At 39.8% G+C, this 18,254-nt stretch overlaps 1 protein-coding gene across 13 annotated transcripts in view; it reads left to right on the forward strand.

Moving 5' to 3' along the window:
* The window catches only part of enox2 (ecto-NOX disulfide-thiol exchanger 2), a 251,385-nt gene that overhangs the window by 112,942 nt on the left and 120,189 nt on the right, over positions 1–18,254 (forward strand). For all 13 annotated transcript variants that reach the window (XM_047354595.1, XM_047354597.1, XM_047354593.1 and 10 more), the window contains one exon: positions 7,733–7,870. In XM_047354595.1, the coding sequence (XP_047210551.1) occupies positions 7,733–7,870 (138 nt within the window). The remainder of the gene's footprint in view (positions 1–7,732; positions 7,871–18,254) is intronic.

Here is an 18,254-nt window from a genome sequence, read left to right on the forward strand (position 1 = left end):
TATTGCATGATTCTATTGATTTTTGGTAAATGGTGAATAATAAATGGCCTGTACTTGTATAGGGCTTTATCAAGTCCCCAGAGACTCCAATGCGCTTTACACTACAACCAGTCATTCAAGGAAAAACATACCAAAACCAATCAACTGTTTCCAAGATAGTTATACATCGATAGATGACATTGACACACACCCCACCATGCACCTCCATACATATAGGTCTTTTACATCATCCGTTACTAAAACTAGATCCTTCTAAGCCATTTTCTGCCATTTCTCTGTTGTGCACCTATGACTCTTCTTCGCTGCTCTCGTTTGGAGTACACAACATCCTAGTGGCTGCGCGCATCAGAAAATGCGCAGTTACGGTGACATAAAATTTCCGTAGGAATGGGCTTCCATACTTCACATGTTAGAGGTTGATGGGCTTCTGTTTTATGATGGCAGGAAAGATCAGCTGTTTTCGTGCCACCTCTGGATCAAAACGTGTTAAATAGTTCATCCTTTTTCTTGTTTCAAACATTTCCTTTCATAGAGGAAAGGTGTTTACTTAAATAGAAAAAACTTAATTTTTTTACCAATTTAAATAAAAAAACAAAACTTGAATGCATTGTTTGATAAGTTTGATCAAATCTGTCTCTATTATTGGATTGTGTTTACTTTTTTTTATAAACTGGCGATATATAAAGGAATTAAATGTAACTTTGTACATCCTGCATATGGCATGGATCTTGTCCAAGTGATTTTCTCGTTGCCTTTGACCATAAACTGTCTGGATGCCACATTTACATGCTTCAGAGTTCCGCCTTCTGCCTTCCTCAAAATTAGGTCAGAAACTAACATTAAGATAATCGAGTTTTGAAGCTTGTTAAATGAGTTAGAACCATCCACGCCTGTATCATGATGCATCAAAAAATATGTTTTTTTTCTCCCACCCCTGCTGCTGGAAAATATAAATGTCACATGCTAAGGTTGCAGATGAAATTTATTTCTATTTTAACCTGTATCTAGGCTAATGTAAATGGACTTACAATTATATGATGGCATTTCTGTGTGTAGATAGACCTGTAGGGAACACAGTGTAACAGTGTGTCATCGACATGCCTTAACAATGAAACGCATTGAATTCGAACATCAAATTGCCCCTCATTCTGCAGGGAAATACACAGTATAGACACTGATTGAACTCCAAGGTGGTCTTATGCTGAGTTAATGGCCCACTGACTTTTACCGTGTATTTTAATGTTGCTGTGCTTGCCTGGCCCTCCATCATTAGTGCTGCATGTTATTAATGTGTCCTTGATAGGAGTGGGTCACAATAATTTGCCACGTTTCTGTGATTGCATTTTTACCCCATAAAGTTTGTGTCTCTATTTAGCAGTTTCATTGTCTTAATTTATTCTGCAGCCACTCTGTTTGGGCTCCTCCTGTCTCCACCCAGCCTCCTGGTATTTATGTTCTTCTACCTCCAGGGAGTGATACTTGCTGACATTGCTCCTCCCTCCTGGCCAGATGTTGAAATTTAAACAGGCCATTCATCAGCCCACAGATACATGACTAGCGGCTGAGACGGGGGCAATGACCCTGCAAAGACGATGTTAATATGCAAGTTTACATGCCTGCGCTGGAAGGTTTTTGTTCAAAAGCTGCATTCCTGCCCTGCGTGGTTAAATTAACAAAGATTTTAGCTGTTCTGAGCTTAAACTCACAGAACCAAGCATCAGATGTGTGATTAAAATGTTTCATTTCCTCTCTGTCCAATCTTCACACTGAATTATTGTGGCTACTTAACAGCCAGATGAGTTCTTGGATTTCATTCAAGGTTTTCTGGACACATGAAACCAAATAGATCTACTTTTAAATTACAATAAATGTATTTCATGATTCTTTATCCAGCCTGGGGCCACATTCATAAAGTCTTATCCCCAACTGAGAAAAGTCTATGAATTTTTTGGATATGCGTAACACTGTGAGTAGAAGTGAACATTTTGTCCTTCATGACCTGTGATAGGACATTATCCGCAGAAGCAGAGTGGTATTTCCCTACCAGCTGTTCAGAGCTGTCTCAATCTTTCCGCTTCTTCTCTTTGCCTCTTTTCCTGGGAACTTCTTCTTGCCTTGGTGACTAAAAGCTGTCTCTCTAAATGTAAACTGTAGCTGTTTATTGGTGACAGAGTTAACATTGCCAGAGTAATGGATTTGTTTCACTCTAGAGGATTGACGGTCATCTGTAAATAAGTGTGACAGATGGATTTTCGGTAGAGATCGACTGGAGAGATGTGTGAGAGCCCAGACAGGAGATTCATTTAAACGGCGTCTGAAGCAAATGCAGAGCCCACAGATCTCCCACCCACACATTCAGTGTGTTTGAATCCCTTATGTCTCATGTTCCTATCAATATATGCAAGCAAAACTTCAGAAACATACTGTGCTACACAAAGTAATCATACCTATTGAATTATTCCAAATTTTTTCATGTTGCAACCACAAACTTTAATGTAATTTATTAACTTGAAACAAAGTGTAACAACGTGGGTAGGAAAAATGATACATGGTTTTAAAAAATGTATACCAATAAAAATCAGAATATTGTGGTAGGCATTCCTAGTCAGCCCCCCTTTATTCAGTTCAACCACTTGCCTTCAGTAGTCAAAGACAACACCAGGAGAGCGGTGATCATAGAAGCACCCAAGAAAACTCAGAAGTTTTGAAATTCTGGAGGGTCTACAGAAATTCGCAGCTCAGGAAGGAGAATCTGTCGACGCGCTACTGTCCTCGACTTTCACAGTCTTGACAAATTCTGGAAAGACTAGGCGTTCACACTAACAGGCTAGTTTTTGTTTCATGACTGAAAGACTGGAGATCACACACTTGACAACTTGACCTGCTGCTGGATCACAGACTACAGGATCAAACCAACTGAAGCCAACTGAGCACATCAAACTCTCATGGAAACTCTCGCGAGGGCAACATTCTGAAGAAATAAACATAACAGTAGGTGGCGGTATTGAAGATATTATCAGTGTTATGTTCCACTCCCCCATAAAATAAGACATGTAATTTAAAATGTGTTGCGTATAACCCACAAAGGAATATAATTCGGAGTGGGGTGACTGTATTTTGTGGGTTTTGAAATGACTTAAAGGGGACCTATTATGCAAAATTCACTCTTTGATCATTTTTATACTTCCATTTGGGTCTCTAATGCTTCTACAAACAGTCCAAACGCAAAAAAAACCAACATTCAGCCATCATTTGGCTATAAATGAATGTTTTATTCAATGTTGGTGCATTTCAGCATGGGGGCCCGCTACGCTGAATTGCGCTGGCGAGAACCCTGGGCTGAGTTTGGTTCTGTTGCCCACACACTTGCGGACTCTAGTCTTCATTCCCTTCTGACACTAACAGATTTTAGTGCTGGCTCGCCCTGCCACCTGATTAGTGCAGATTGATGCAAACTTTCCCTGACTGGGTAAAATCGGGCAGGGAATCGTATAGTGTGCCACTTGCTTTAGTCGTGCACCTTGCTTTAGTCGTGCACTTCACATATTTTACTTTTTATGGAGAAGTGGCCAGAAGAAAACCTCTCCCACTAGGTGACACATCACTCCATTCCCACCATGGTGGTGGCAGAATCATGCTGTAGGATGCATTTCTTCAGCAGGGAGGCTGAAAGAGTTAATGGGAATCTAAATGGAGTAAAATACAACGTAATCAAGGAAGTAAACCTGTAAAAATTCTTAAGACTCGGGTATAGGTTCACTTCCCAGTAGGAGAACAACACTAGAATGACCTGGTCATAAGTCTGTGGTTGTAATGAGACAAAATGTGGAAAGTTTAAGGAATATCAATACTTTCTCAAGGTTCTGTATCAGTGGGGTATATTCCTCTGTAAGATTATTTGAATTTGAACACATATGAGCATATTTTCATTGACAGCAGCTCGATAGTTTGAAAGCTGTTAAAAGAGAAACCTAATAGCATGCTGCTTCATTTTTTGTGTTTTATTTTCCTTCTATATCTTATTTGTCAGTTAGTATTAAACTGCTGATCAATCTTGCTTCTGACTGAAGTCATAAAACTCAAAAACGGCTGATACTAAGATTAGTCTCATTTGGGCTGTTGCCACATGTAAATCACATTAATGCGGCTTTTTTAGAGCTCTGCTTGTGCTGCAGGAGAGTGGATCTCCAGCACAGCTGTGCCACGGAGGGAAAACAAATTTGAGCACAAAGAAGTATAATAAATTTTTTATGATCGTAAACTGAATCTCTCCAGGATCCTGCGCTGAATTATAAACTGAAAATGACTGGAATAACAGAGACATTGTACAGAAAACACAATTTAACTGGAGAATAAGATTCATGAGATTCAGGAAATAATTCTTATCATTAAACCTCATGTAGATTTTTGCCTCATTGTCTTGTAGTTATTATTTGATTAGAACAGTATGAAGTTTGATAAATATCCTTTTAAGGATTTAAATATACCCCTTTTTATACATTATGCCTAATAAAACATCTCATAACATAACAGCTGTACTATTTAAAGTTTCCCATTTACCTTCTATGACCAAATAATTAGAAAATGTAGGTTATTCAAAAGCGTAATATATTTATGAAACATTAGATTCTTGCTTTTACATATACAGATTTTAAATGTTTCAAATATACAGAAGTCAACTTTCTCCACAAATATTTTTTTAAAGATGCCACAAGACCTACTGATCTGAATCTTTTCATTGAACTGCTGCCTAATGAATGGGTCATTAACGGGCTTCCGCAGAACATTTTAAGATTGCCTTTTTCGGACCAAAAATTATGTTTCTGTGGCGACTGTGGCTCAGTAGGAAGAGTAGTCTTCTTGCAATCAGAAGGTTCTGGGTTCGATTCCAGCTTCCTCCTGCCATATGTCGATGTGCCCCTGGGCAAGGCACTTAACCTCAAGTTGCCTACCGATCTGCGTATCGGTGTATGAATGTGTGAGCGTTAGTGAGTGCGATTGGGTGAATGTGGCTCTAGTGTAAAGCGCTTTGAGCGGTCTGTATGACTGGAAAAGCGCTATATAAGTTCAGTCCATTTACCATTTACGTTTCTTTAAAAACGTTCTGATTCAGATTTATGTTCTGTTAAAATATTTAAAATAAACCTATAAATCATTCCAATTTAGACCCATTTTATTAAATGGGTCTAAATTATGGGTCCATTATATTTCTGTAACTGAAATGAAGAATATTATAGATTAATAACACCCAGATTATTGTTTTAAAGCTTTTCGTTTTTGTCAATTATGATGATTTTCTGCTTACTGCTAATACAAACGTGACATTTAAGATTAGAATATCAAATCAGACCAATAAAAAATTTAAAAAAGAAATGTGGGTTCTTCATACTTCGGTACGGCGTCTTTAGGGGTCACGCCACGTTTGTATGCTGTAAAACATGGTTTTAAACTGATATTTTTCCCTTCTTAAATCATGTTTTGTATTTGATTTTGCAATTTGCACTGTTAGCATTTCTAGCTTTACTAACACTAAAGAGCAGTGTTCAGTTGTACAGGTCCTTCTCAAAATATTAGCATATTGTGATAAAGTTCATTATTTTCCATAATGTCATGATGAAAATTTAACATTCATATATTTTAGATTCATTGCACACTAACTGAAATATTTCAGGTCTTTTATTGTCTTAATACGGATGATTTTGGCATACAGCTCATGAAAACCCAAAATTCCTATCTCACAAAATTAGCATATCATTAAAAGGGTCTCTAAACGAGCTATGAACCTAATCATCTGAATCAACGAGTTAACTCTAAACACCTGCAAAAGATTCCTGAGGCCTTTAAAACTCCCAGCCTGGTTCATCACTCAAAACCCCAATCATGGGTAAGACTGCCGACCTGACTGCTGTCCAGAAGGCCACTATTGACACCCTCAAGCAAGAGGGTAAGACACAGAAAGAAATTTCTGAACGAATAGGCTGTTCCCAGAGTGCTGTATCAAGGCACCTCAGTGGGAAGTCTGTGGGAAGGAAAAAGTGTGGCAGAAAACGCTGCACAACGAGAAGAGGTGACCGGACCCTGAGGAAGATTGTGGAGAAGGGCCGATTCCAGACCTTGGGGGACCTGCGGAACCAGTGGACTGAGTCTGGAGTAGAAACATCCAGAGCCACCGTGCACAGGCGTGTGCAGGAAATGGGCTACAGGTGCCGCATTCCCCAGGTCAAGCCACTTTTGAACCAGAAACAGCGGCAGAAGCGCCTGACCTGGGCTACAGAGAAGCAGCAGTTGCTCAGTGGTCCGTTCCAAAGTACTTTTTTCAGATGAAAGCAAATTCAGCATGTCATTCGGAAATCAAGGTGCCAGAGTCTGGAGGAAGACTGGGGGGAAGGAAATGCCAAAATGCCAGAAGTCCAGTGTCAAGTACCCACAGTCAGTGATGGTCTGGGGTGCCGTGTCAGCTGCTGGTGTTGGTCCACTGTGTTTTATCAAGGGCAGGGTCAATGCAGCTAGCTATCAGGAGATTTTGGAGCACTTCATGCTTCCATCTGCTTAAAAGCTTTATGAAGATGAAGATTTCATTTTTCAGCACGACCTGGCACCCGCTCACAGTGCCAAAACCACTGGTAAATGGTTTACTGACCATGGTATCACTGTGCTCAATTGGCCTGCCAACTCTCCTGACCTGAACCCCATAGAGAATCTGTGGGATATTGTGAAGAGAACGTTGAGAGACTCAAGACCCAACACTCTGGATGAGCTAAAGGCCGCTATCGAAGCATCCTAGGCCTTCATAAGACCTCAGCAGTGCCACAGGCTGATTGCCTCCATGCCACGCCGCATTGAAGCAGTCATTTCTGCAAAAGGATTCCCGACCAAGTATTGAGTGCATAACTGTACATGATTATTTGAAGGTTGACGTTTTTTGTATTAAAAACACTTTTCTTTTATTGGTCGGATGAAATATGCTAATTTTGTGAGATAGAAATTTTGGGTTTTCATGAGCTGTATGCCAAAATCATCCGTATTAAGACAATAAAAGACCTGAAATATTTCAGTTAGAGTGCAATGAATCTAAAATATATGAATGTTAAATTTTCATCATGACATTATGGAAAATAATGAACTTTATCACAATATGCTAATATTTTGAGAAGGACCTGTATTCTTTACAATATGTGGATCCCTTTTTCAGCTCTGAGATCCAAATGGCTGCCTTCATTTTCAAACAAATAAGAGCTTGAAAGCCTCATTGGATAAAAAAGAGAATCTTTTTTAAAAATCTTTTTAGCCCTGCTATTATCTGCTTAATGTTTTGCAATGTCTTGCCTTCTTGCAGCTTAAACGAGTAGCAGAATTTCTTGACTAGTCAATGATTTGAATACATTATGTACCTCATCTGACTTCATTTTTATGCATCGCATTTATATTTAAAATAGCTTTAGTAGTATTTAATAGTATTCTTCCATCTGTAACAACTTCCACACTGATTTGTTGTAAATGTTGCAACCTGGAAGCTGTTTGTAGTTCCGATTTGTGCATTGTAGATTTTTGTGTTTCCAACCAGCCGTCGTTAGTCAGGCCTGTTTAAGATGGAAAACACCTGATTCCGGTCACCAGCTGATCTCTCGATGCATCTCTTAAATGTATTTTATAATGTATTGTAGTGGTTCTCCCTTTCATCAGTATGTACTTGCTTCAAGTAATAATGAGTTTTGTTTGGTCTGTCTTGCAGGACTCAACGCTCTGCCCTTTGATCCAGCAGCCAACAACGACCCTCTCCAGTTCAACGGTTCTAGTGGGACTGAGTGCGCTCCTTTGGATAACACAGCTGAAAACGGCAAAAAGAGAAAGAGAGCCAGCCTCCCCCCAGGTACTGACTGCTCCCTCCCAAGTATTCCTTTACAGCTTCAGGATTACAGCATGATCTTTAATCCTCATCATTTTGTTGTAAGCCATGTCAAATTTTAACCAAGTGTCTAAAAGCTCAACTGGAGAACATCTCTGTTCACTCAGAAGAGCTTTTACCACCACCACATTTCATACCTTCCTATTTTGTTCCTTTTTTTCCACCAGCATCCTATAACTGAGATGGGAATTCTGGCATAATCCAATTATCTGGTGGCAGTATGGAAAAAAAGTGTCTTATTTTTTAGTCTTTGCTGTTCTTCATTATCTTGTCATGTCCTTCGGCTGTAGTTGAATGGGCCTGTTTAGGGGTCGTGCAGCTGCTGCAGGAAAACTGCTCCTTTGAGATTGTGTGAGTGTGCGTTTTTTTGTCTGGATGTCTGTTACCGTGACAACGCTGCCTGCCAATCACAGCTTCAGCATGCCTTCGGTTGTGCCACACAAAACACTTGACTCGTCACCCAAGGAGTGTTGCAGCGAGAAGATGTATGTGTCCACGTGTTTATGTGAGTACGCTATAATTAAACAGTAATTTGAGTAAGTGGCTGGTCGCCTGGTAATGTGTCAAATTAAAGAAGGACTTTCTAATTAAAGAATTAAAGTAGTCCTGACTAATAAATTGCTTTATAAGTAGATGCACCAAAGCCCCTTCGACAGTGAGGCGTTGTTCCATGTTCTCTGCTTCCTTGGCCATGATAATTGGTCAGACTTAATAGCCTACATTAAAAAAGCCCTAATCAACTTTCATCTTTTCTTCACATCTTTACATGGATGATTTCATGACTTGATTAGTTTAATTTGGTTTTTTATCACCAGTAGAGGTTAGCAATTGCGGGGCACTTAATCATGGCTGATGGTTGAACTAATAACCACAATTGGTACAAATGATGTTGATGGATACAAATAAACTTTCAGACTCACTTTTCTCTGTATATACATTATATTCTCTGTTTCTTGAGAATTTGTAAGACGTATTTGTGTTAATAGAGATTTGATGTGCCAAACAAAAATATGAACATTTTGTTGTGTTGCAACCACAAACTTTAATGTTTTTATTGGGATTTTATGTGATAGACCAGCACAAAGTGTTGCATAATTGTGAAGTAAAAGAAAAAAGCATGCTTTCTTCAACATGTGTTTTTTTTTTTTTTCATGTAAAAAAAAAGTGTGCTGAGCGATTGTATTCAGCCTTCTATAGTAAACACTTTCTAAAATTACCTTTCACTGTAGTTACAGCTGCAAGTATTTTGGCATATTTCTCCACAATCTTGACACTCTAGAGACCTTTTTGTATCAGGACTTCTTTTGAAGAGTGCTCATGTTCCATCAGATTGTGGCTGTATATTTAGTGTCAATGTCCTGCTGGAAGCTGAGCATTTGACCTATTCGCAGGTTTTTTTTTCTCAGGATTACCTTGTGCTTAGCTCTATCCATCTCCCCTACTGCTTCGACCAGTATTCCTGTATTCGGTAAAGGAAAACATGGTGTGAATGATGTGAAAAGAATGGTGCTTTCAGGGTGGTTTTTAGTGCTCATTTTCAGCAAATAGCATTTTTTAACGTGTCTTGTCCGGCAGAGCAGTATATATATATATATATATATATATATATATATATATATATTCTAGCAGCAGACACATCTCTAGAACAACTGTTAAGAGGAGACTGTGTGAATCAGGCCTTCATGGTAAAATAGCTGCTAGGAAACCACTGCTGAGGACAGGCAATAAGCAGAAGAGACTTGTTTGAGCTAAAGAACACAAGGAATGGACATTAGACCAGTGGAAATCTGTGCTTTGGTCTGATGAGTCCAAGTTTGAGATCTTTGGTTCCAATCACCAGGTCTTTGTGCGGCGCAGAAGAGGTGAAGGGATGGACTCTACATGCCTGGTTCCCACTGTGAAGCATGGAGGAGGAGGTGTGATGGTGTGGGGGTGCTTTGCTGGTAACACTGTTGGGGATTTATTCAAAATTGAAGGCATACTGAACCAGCATGGCTACCACAGCATCTTGCAGCGGCATGCTAATCCATCCGGTTTGCTTTTAGTTGGACCATCATTTATTTTTCAACAGGACAATGACCCCAAACACACCTCCAGGTTGTGTAAGGGCTATTTGACCAAGAAGGAGAGTGATGGGGTGCTGCGCCAGATGATCTGGTCTCCACAGTCACCGGACCTGAACCCAATTGAGATGGTTTGGGGTGAGCTGGACCGCAGAGTGAAGGCAAAAGGGCCAACACGTGCTAAGCATCTCTGGGAACTCCTTCAAGACTGTTGGAAAAACCTCTTGAAGCTCATCAACAGAATGCCAAGAGTGTGTTGAGCAGTAATCAAAAGGTGGCTGCTTTGAAAATAGGACTCACACAAGCTTATGAATAACATCCGATTCACATACTAGAGCAGCTTCATGGGAAATAACTTTAAGCATCTGCTCTGTTTATAAAAAAAACAAAAAAACATCATTGTGTCATCGGTATAGATACATTTTGTGAAGAGACAGAACAGTTTAAGTGAGGAGAATTATGGTCTTCCTTCAATGCTGTAATTATATTATATATGAGCAATTGCCCTCTGCAGCTCTGACAACCCACTGTCACATCATTAGTGTGACTCTAAATGACTCACAGTGCGACCAGTGCAGGATTTCCTCTGCCAGTGTTGTAGCTTAAATTGAGAACATTTGGTTTTCTTCTGCTATGAAATTAAAGCTTTTGACAATCGAGAGAATATCTAAAACACTGAGAAAACTGTGAAGCAGTTTATAGAAAACAATACCAGAGCAAACAATTAATCAATGGATGACAATTTAGTCCTTCAGAAAGTCACACTTTTTAATTATCGTCAATCACTGCCATGTTTTTCTAATTTCATGTTTCTACAGCAATGTATAGGCAACATGTACAGTCTAAATTTTTCGGCCCAGTTTCCTCGCCATGAAAGTAAAAAAAGAATCCATTCCATCTTCTCAGTTAAAGTGGCCCTGAGCACATTCTTAAGGGTTTTTCACATCTCACTTGGAGGAGAACCGGGTGTTGACACAGAATTCACTGGAGGGACTACAGTATACATATCCTCCGGCCTGAGAATGACTTGAGATCCTCCAGAATGCTTATGAGGAAAAATATATCTGGGTTTCCCTCTTGGACCTGGTACCTCCACGACCCAAAATCTGATAAGCCGAAGAGGATGGACAGCTCTACATACATCTTGCTCTCCTGCCTTTGCATACTTCTTCAACAGCAACAGCCCATTTTTTGCGAGTTATAAAAGAGTTAGAAGGAGTTGGAAGGTACCTGTGGCAAAGGCTGTTTCATAGATGCAGGTTTGTGCTGGTTCTAGCTCAGCCGTTAACTAGGTCAGTGGTCAGTTGCATGAAAATGACACAATTTTTGTAATTAATTTCTCTCTCACTGCAAAGTTACCGGGGTCATTCAGGTATATCACAAATCTTTGCAGAGTTTGTGTTGAGGGATTGCTGCAAAGTCGACGCCAGTGACTGTCCACTGTCTCTACATGCTCATCTGGGAGGAGGAAATGCTACAGATCACTGAATGGATGCAATCTGCTGGGTTTCCTTAGATAGAAAAACTTTTTATCCAGTTTGAATAAATAACTGAATCTGACTGCACTGTTCAATGGTTAGGATTAATTGGAATGTATGTACCTCACTTTTGTGAAGTGCCTTGAGATGACATGTGTTGTGAATTGGCGCTATATAAATAAACTGAATTGAATTGAATTGTTAAACAATAATTTATTTCTACTTCCTTAATTTTCTCATTTTGATGTAATTGTCAGGTCAGAAGGTTAGAAGCAGTTTAATAAAACTACTTGAAGCATACCCCCTTGAGGTATCTTATTTATGATTATAGTCCTCTTCTATATATCTGTTTTAAATGCAGAGGCTTCATCGGTATTTAGTTTCAGTGTGCTCCTTGTTCAAGCCTGATATCTGTTGGCTCTTTGTGGTGAAAACAGGTTTAATTACGAATTTCTTTGACTTGACCTGCCATAGTTGTTGCTGCTTCCTTGAAACCTCTGAAGAATTACAATGTTAGTGGAGGTCTAAAGCAAATCAATCTGAGGACTCTGTTGTCTTATAATTTCAGATTCTGTCGTGCTCCTGATTGTCTTCAGTCTCGGTCAGGTGCTTCAGGCCCTCAATGAAGCACCGATTCATTAACAACACAACTGACTAAGTGTCATTAAGGGACAGTAATGGATTGTTGTTGTTTTTCTCTTTTCCTTCTTCACAATTACCGCTACACCTATAAACCTATTGTGCATATTTGCAGACATTCAGAACAACACATGCATCGAGGCTCCATTTTCTTTTAGGAACTAATTTAAGAGTATAGAAAAACTGTTTCAAAGGCTTAAATCCATCCTTTTTGGCTGACTATTAATTGATTTACAGACCCTTGCAGATGTATTCACACCTCATGTGTTTGTTGTGATTTTTACTGACAGAGCAGCATAACGTTGTGCAGTTTGCCACAAGTCGTATAGGGAACACTGAAAACGTGTACAAGAAGGGGCTCTGGGTGAAATTTAACTGGCACAGCACATCACCAGGAATGTAACATCCCCTTGTTTAAACACGGTGCTGGCAGCATTAGACTGTGGGCATACTTTCTTTAGTAAGAATAGTGAAGCTTATCAGATCAGTTGATGGAGAGACTCTTCTAAAAACCAGATAATCCTGGGAGACACCTTGCTAGAGGAAAGACCTCAGAATGGGGTGGAGGATCTTCTTCCAGCAGGACAACAGAGGCATTAGATCAGATATGTTCATGTGTTAGAATGTCCCAGTCAAAGTCAAGACCTAAAGAAGGGGCAGAAGTTTAGTTGTGCATAGCTGGTAGAAACATTACAAAAGGCTTTCATCTGAAAAGAGGTTCTACAACGTATCGATATAGATGGTCATGCCGCACTTTTAAGATTTTCTCTTTACATGTCTTTTTTTTTTGTTTTTGACTTTACAAATACACAGTAATTTGTGTTGGTCTATCACATAAAATCTCAATTAAATGCATTGAATTTTTTGGATGTAATGTGACAAAATATAAAAGTTTAAGGGGTGTAATTACTTTTGTTAGGCACGATATGAAATGATGAGCACCTACTGTAACCTAAGAAAACGTCTTAAACGTCTGAAGGCGTGTTCCTATTCTGTTGACCGACTCTTAAAATAGACACTCACTCGACACTTTTTGTTACTAGTTATGTTTTTAAGTAGTTAAGTTAAAATACTTCTTGAGAATTTAAGTGATTGCAAGAAAGTAAGTGCTGTGCTTAACTTTACGAGTCCTTTAATATCAACCCCATGAATATTAACACTTTCTTTTAATCAAACATTACATTTTTACGCAGCCTCTGAACTAAGAGGCGAGGCACCCGGCCACCATCTTTGCCTTTTATCCCCTCTGTCCTCTCTGTGTACACTCGGTGTGCCTCTGTATGATTGTCTTTTATTAATCCATAATAAGTAGAGCCTTGGGGGTGAAGTCACATTGCAGAGTTTTCCCTACTCTGTTTTATTTATTTTTTTATCGGTTTTTCAAGGCAGCCAGAGATGGCTGTTACTGCCCTCAAGTCCTGCTGTGTCTGAGCAGCAGGTGGTGAAGGGAATGAGATTCTGAATTGGTGCGCAATTCTTTAAGAGGCAATATTCCTGCTTACAATGAATAGAAACATTAATTTAGCAGAAACCTTGCAAGCTGGAATTCGCCATCTTACACATGTTATGTTAATGTGATACTAAGAATAACTTTACTTAGCTTTTGTAAACAGCCCAGTGTATGGTTCAGAGAAAAGAGAGGGCAGAATTAAACAGAATGTTTCTGATCTTATGTGGAACATTTAACCATTTTACCAGAAATGTTAAATAAGTTGCCTGGATTAAAGAGTAGCATTTATTTTTCAGGTGAGAGTAAGGAGAGTCCAAAGCTCTGGGAGGTTCTGTCAACTACAGTAATGAGGTGTTTTTACTCACTTCACATAAACCTTGCCTGCAGCACTCATTTACTAACTTTTTGTATCTCCATGCAGCCCATGATAGGTCAAAGAGTGAAAACACATTTCCTGTTTTTGGTGGTGGAGTGGATGTGGTCAGACAGCTGCAACATATTACATTTATTGACATCTTGGTAGAGATGTGTAAAAAGCAATCTTGCACTGAAAGTTTTAGAAGAATCTAACTTTTATTTTGATTGCATGGAATCGGTAGGCTAAAAAAATCCTCAATATAAAATTATTGCTTTTTCGGCAAAGGTGATACAATTGCTGTTGCGCCTACCTTTTAGTACTTTATGCTTTTAAGTTTGCCAGTGAGACAGTCTTCTCCTTTAACATTTTAGAAGGTGGGTGCTTACAGACTGCAGGATTTTCGGCCATCCATCTTTACATAATCCCTCGAGCATAAGAAAGTCCTGGGTCCTCTCTTATGCTCGCTTTTCTTCAGCTCCCCCCACAGGTTTGATTGATTTATATCTGGAAGCCTGATGGCCATGGAAAACGGGTTGAATTTGTGTTTTTTGAACCGTTACTGTGTTGATTTGGCCATATGTTTTGGATCATCATCCTGCTGAAAGGCCCAGTGACAATCCATTTTCTGCTTTCTGGCAAAAGCCACAAGATTTCAATAAAAAATAATACTTTATGATGCTATACACTCCGACAAGGTTCTTTGTGGTAGGAGAAACCTACTTTATTACTGGCATCACTTCCAAACAGCTGGTTCAGAATCAGAATCAGCTTTATTGCCAAGTTCGTACACACAACATACAAGGAATTTGACTCCGGTACACTTTGCTCACTGGGGTTTGTTTTTTGTTTTTTGCGTTATAAGATATATTCTGCATATATCTTTATGTTCTTAAATACATATATACAATATATACATATACAAGGTGGAATTGCGACTTGAGTATGCAGTTGTTTGGTACTCTATTGAATGTTCATCAGAGAAACAGCCTGGGGGAAGAAACTGTCTTTGTGGCGGCTGGTTTTAGTAAACAGTGCTCTGTAGCGACGGCCTGAAGGTAAAACTCTAAACAGTTTTTGTGCAGGATGTGTGGGGTCTGCAGAGATTTTAGCAACTCTTTTCATGTCCCTAGACCTGTATAAGTCCTGGATGGAGGGAAGGTCAGACCTGATTATTCGTTGCAGTCTGTACCTGTCCTGTTTTGTGGATGAGCCAAACCACACTGAAATGGATGAGGACAGGACAGACTGAATGATGGCAGTGTAGAAGATGACCAGCAGCTCCTGTGGAAGGTTGAACTTCTTGAGTTGCCTCAGGAAGTACAGTCTCTGCTGGGCCTTCTTTCGAACAGTGTCTATGTGTGAAGACCATCTCAGGTCCTCAGAGATGGTGGTTCCTAGGAACCTGAAGCGGTCCACAGCTGCTACGGTGTGGTTGAGGATGGTGAGGGGAGTTGTTGGGGGGTGGTGTTCTTCGAAAGTCCACCACCATTTCCACAGTCTTGAGTGGGTTGAGTTCAAGGTAGTTCTCACTGCACCAGCGTATCAGGCGATCCACCTGCTGTCTGTATACAGACTCATCACCGTCCTGGATCAGTCCAATGACAGTGGTGTCATGTGCAAACTTCAGGAGTTTCACAGACGGGTCCGATGAGGTGCAGTCATTTGTATAGAGGGAAAAGAGGAGTGGGGATAGAACACACCCCTGGGGGGCACCAGTACTTATAGATCTGCTGCGGGAGAAGATGCTCCCCAGTCTCACCTGCTGCTGTCGGTCCATCAGGAAGCTGTTGATCCACTGACAGGTGGAGGCTGGCACGTTGAGCTGGGTGAGCTTCTGGTGGAGGATGACTGGTATAATGATGTTGAAGGCCAAGCTGAAGTCTACAAACAGGATCCTGGCGTACGTCCCTGGATGGTCGAGGTGTTGCAGGATGAAGTGTAGATCTAAGTTGACAGCATCATCTGCCAACCTGTTTGCTCGGTAAGCAAACTGCAGGGGGTCCAGCAGGAGGCCTGTGATGTCTTTCAGGTGCTTCAACACCAGCCGCTCAAAGGATTTCATGACCACAGACATCAGGGCTACTGGCCTGTAGTCATTTAATCCTAGGATGGTGGGTTTAGATGGCATCTAATTGTATTTATGGAGACCTGGTGACCCCAAAATGCTATTTTTTGCTGCAGTCCTCTAACAGTGACCTTTGTAGGTGTTTTCAACTCTATGACCGTCCTTTTCACTGTGACTGGTGGGAAGATAAATATGTCCTCATCCTGCCTACTGGCCAGAGGCTAACTAAAATGGACCTCACTGTGTGAAAGTTGCTAGAATATCTGAGTAACTTAAAAAGGAGTAAAATATTCATTATAAAATGTTTCATTTTCTGTTTTCTTTGAAGTATTTCTCTTTGTGTGGGATCTTTTTTTGCCACTGTTTGAATATACTCATATTAGGGTGTGGATTTTTCACATCTTTACCAGGGATGCAGATAAATGTGGCCGGCATTGTATGTATACCTATATAACACAAGGACATACATCAATCTGTTCAACATAAAGACTGCTCTCTCTGAAGTCAGGCTCCATTTTTGTGCCGTAAAAAATAACCGCGTGATAAAACTCCACCAAGCAGAACATTTGGCCTTTGTCTGAATGGGTTTCATGTAACAAGGTTGTTAGACTGGAGGAACAAAGTGCTGAGTAGTGATCAGAGCAGAGGTGTATTTCTAAACCCGAGGCCTGTTGTATGGATTTATCCAGTGCATTTTTAATACCAACGTTACATTGATAAAAATCAATCAAACTTTTAACACAAATGCCAATTCACTGGCAATAAGAGAATTGTGCTCTCACCAATCAAATCGCTGATGCATTAACCTTTAGTGGGAGCCAAGAGAGGAGGATTGAATAAAAATGCTATTGATTCTGCAGGCAAAAGGTTAATGTCATTGAGCTGGGGGAAAATAGGAATGCAAGTTGTGTTGGTTGGCTGTTGTAATACTTATCGGACAGCTGGTACAGCGTTATATGGCATGTAGCTGTCATTGTTATTTCAACATGGATTTGTAATGGATATGATGAAACTCTACAGAGACTTGCAAAAAGCATTTTATTCTACATTAAAAAACATTTTTTACAGCTTCATCGTTTAGACAGGCATTAGTCCTGTGAGGAGAAAATGGCTTTTCTCCTGATTTAGTGATGGTTGTTACGCTGCTGCAGGTAGCTCTGGCAAAGAAACAATGCAGGATTGTCCAGCTGAAAAGGTAAACTTGGCTTATTGTGACACTGTCTGAAATGATGTCAAATACACACATTCACACTTTCCTGTTAGATTACCAAGTTACACAAGCAGCGCATTTTTACTCCACCGATACCACTGGAACAACAATGACTAGTTGTTGTAAACCATTGCGCTGTGTTTTGGCATCTGCCGCAGGTATTTTAAAGGTGAGATCTATGAGGAAAATCTGTCTTCTGGGTTTGTATTAGAAATTGTCAAAGCTATTTTGTCAGAACAAGGTCTGTGAAAGCATACAGTTTATACTCAGACTCTTTTCCACTCTGGCCCTCTTGTGATAAATGGTTTTCAGCCTCACTGAGTTTCACACCAGAGACCAGAAAGATGCACTTCACTAAACTAAATGTAGGCTTACATTTTTAAAAAGGGCCGTATAATAGTTTCCTGCATTGCATGCTCTATTATTCATTTTCCCTGTGATCCCTTTTTGTGAAATAATGAATGGGATCCTAAAATAAAGTAGTGTGCCGTTATTCGTAGTCTGGTAGCAGTCAAAGAGTTAGTGAAAGATAAATAATTGAACAAGATGGTAAAACTGTCACAACTGACAATTAGGGTGATATATGACCAGGTCAGTGTTTCAGTGAGGTGGATGTGAAATGAGAATTATCATGATTTGTCTGTGCTGAGGTTGAACTGCTGTTAGATTCTCAGTTAAAATAAAACGGATAGCACCATTCTTACACAGGGTAATTCAAAATGATTTAAAGAATACAAAGGAACAGAGATACAACACATTAGAAACACAAAATATGCATTTAATGTTTGACACAACATAGAAAAAAAGAAATGTTTAAATGCTAATATGAGCAAACAAAAAACTAAGATATAGCAGAAAAAACTTGCTGTAGCAACTATTATGGGTAAGCTGCACTAAACAGTAATGTTTTATGGCCTAAATTTAACAGTTTATGCACATCTCAGGTTTCAGAGCTGAGGAATATAGAAACTAAAAGCTAACCTCCTCTTGTTTTGTTCTGGTCCTGGGTACTGAAGTACTGGGGGTACTGGGGGGTCTTCATGGTTCATGCCTGACCAGCAGTTCTGAGATGTATTTAAGCAGGA

The sequence above is a fragment of the Girardinichthys multiradiatus genome, chromosome 23 (assembly GCF_021462225.1).
Source record: "Girardinichthys multiradiatus isolate DD_20200921_A chromosome 23, DD_fGirMul_XY1, whole genome shotgun sequence".
NCBI classification, from domain to species: Eukaryota; Metazoa; Chordata; class Actinopteri; order Cyprinodontiformes; family Goodeidae; genus Girardinichthys; species Girardinichthys multiradiatus.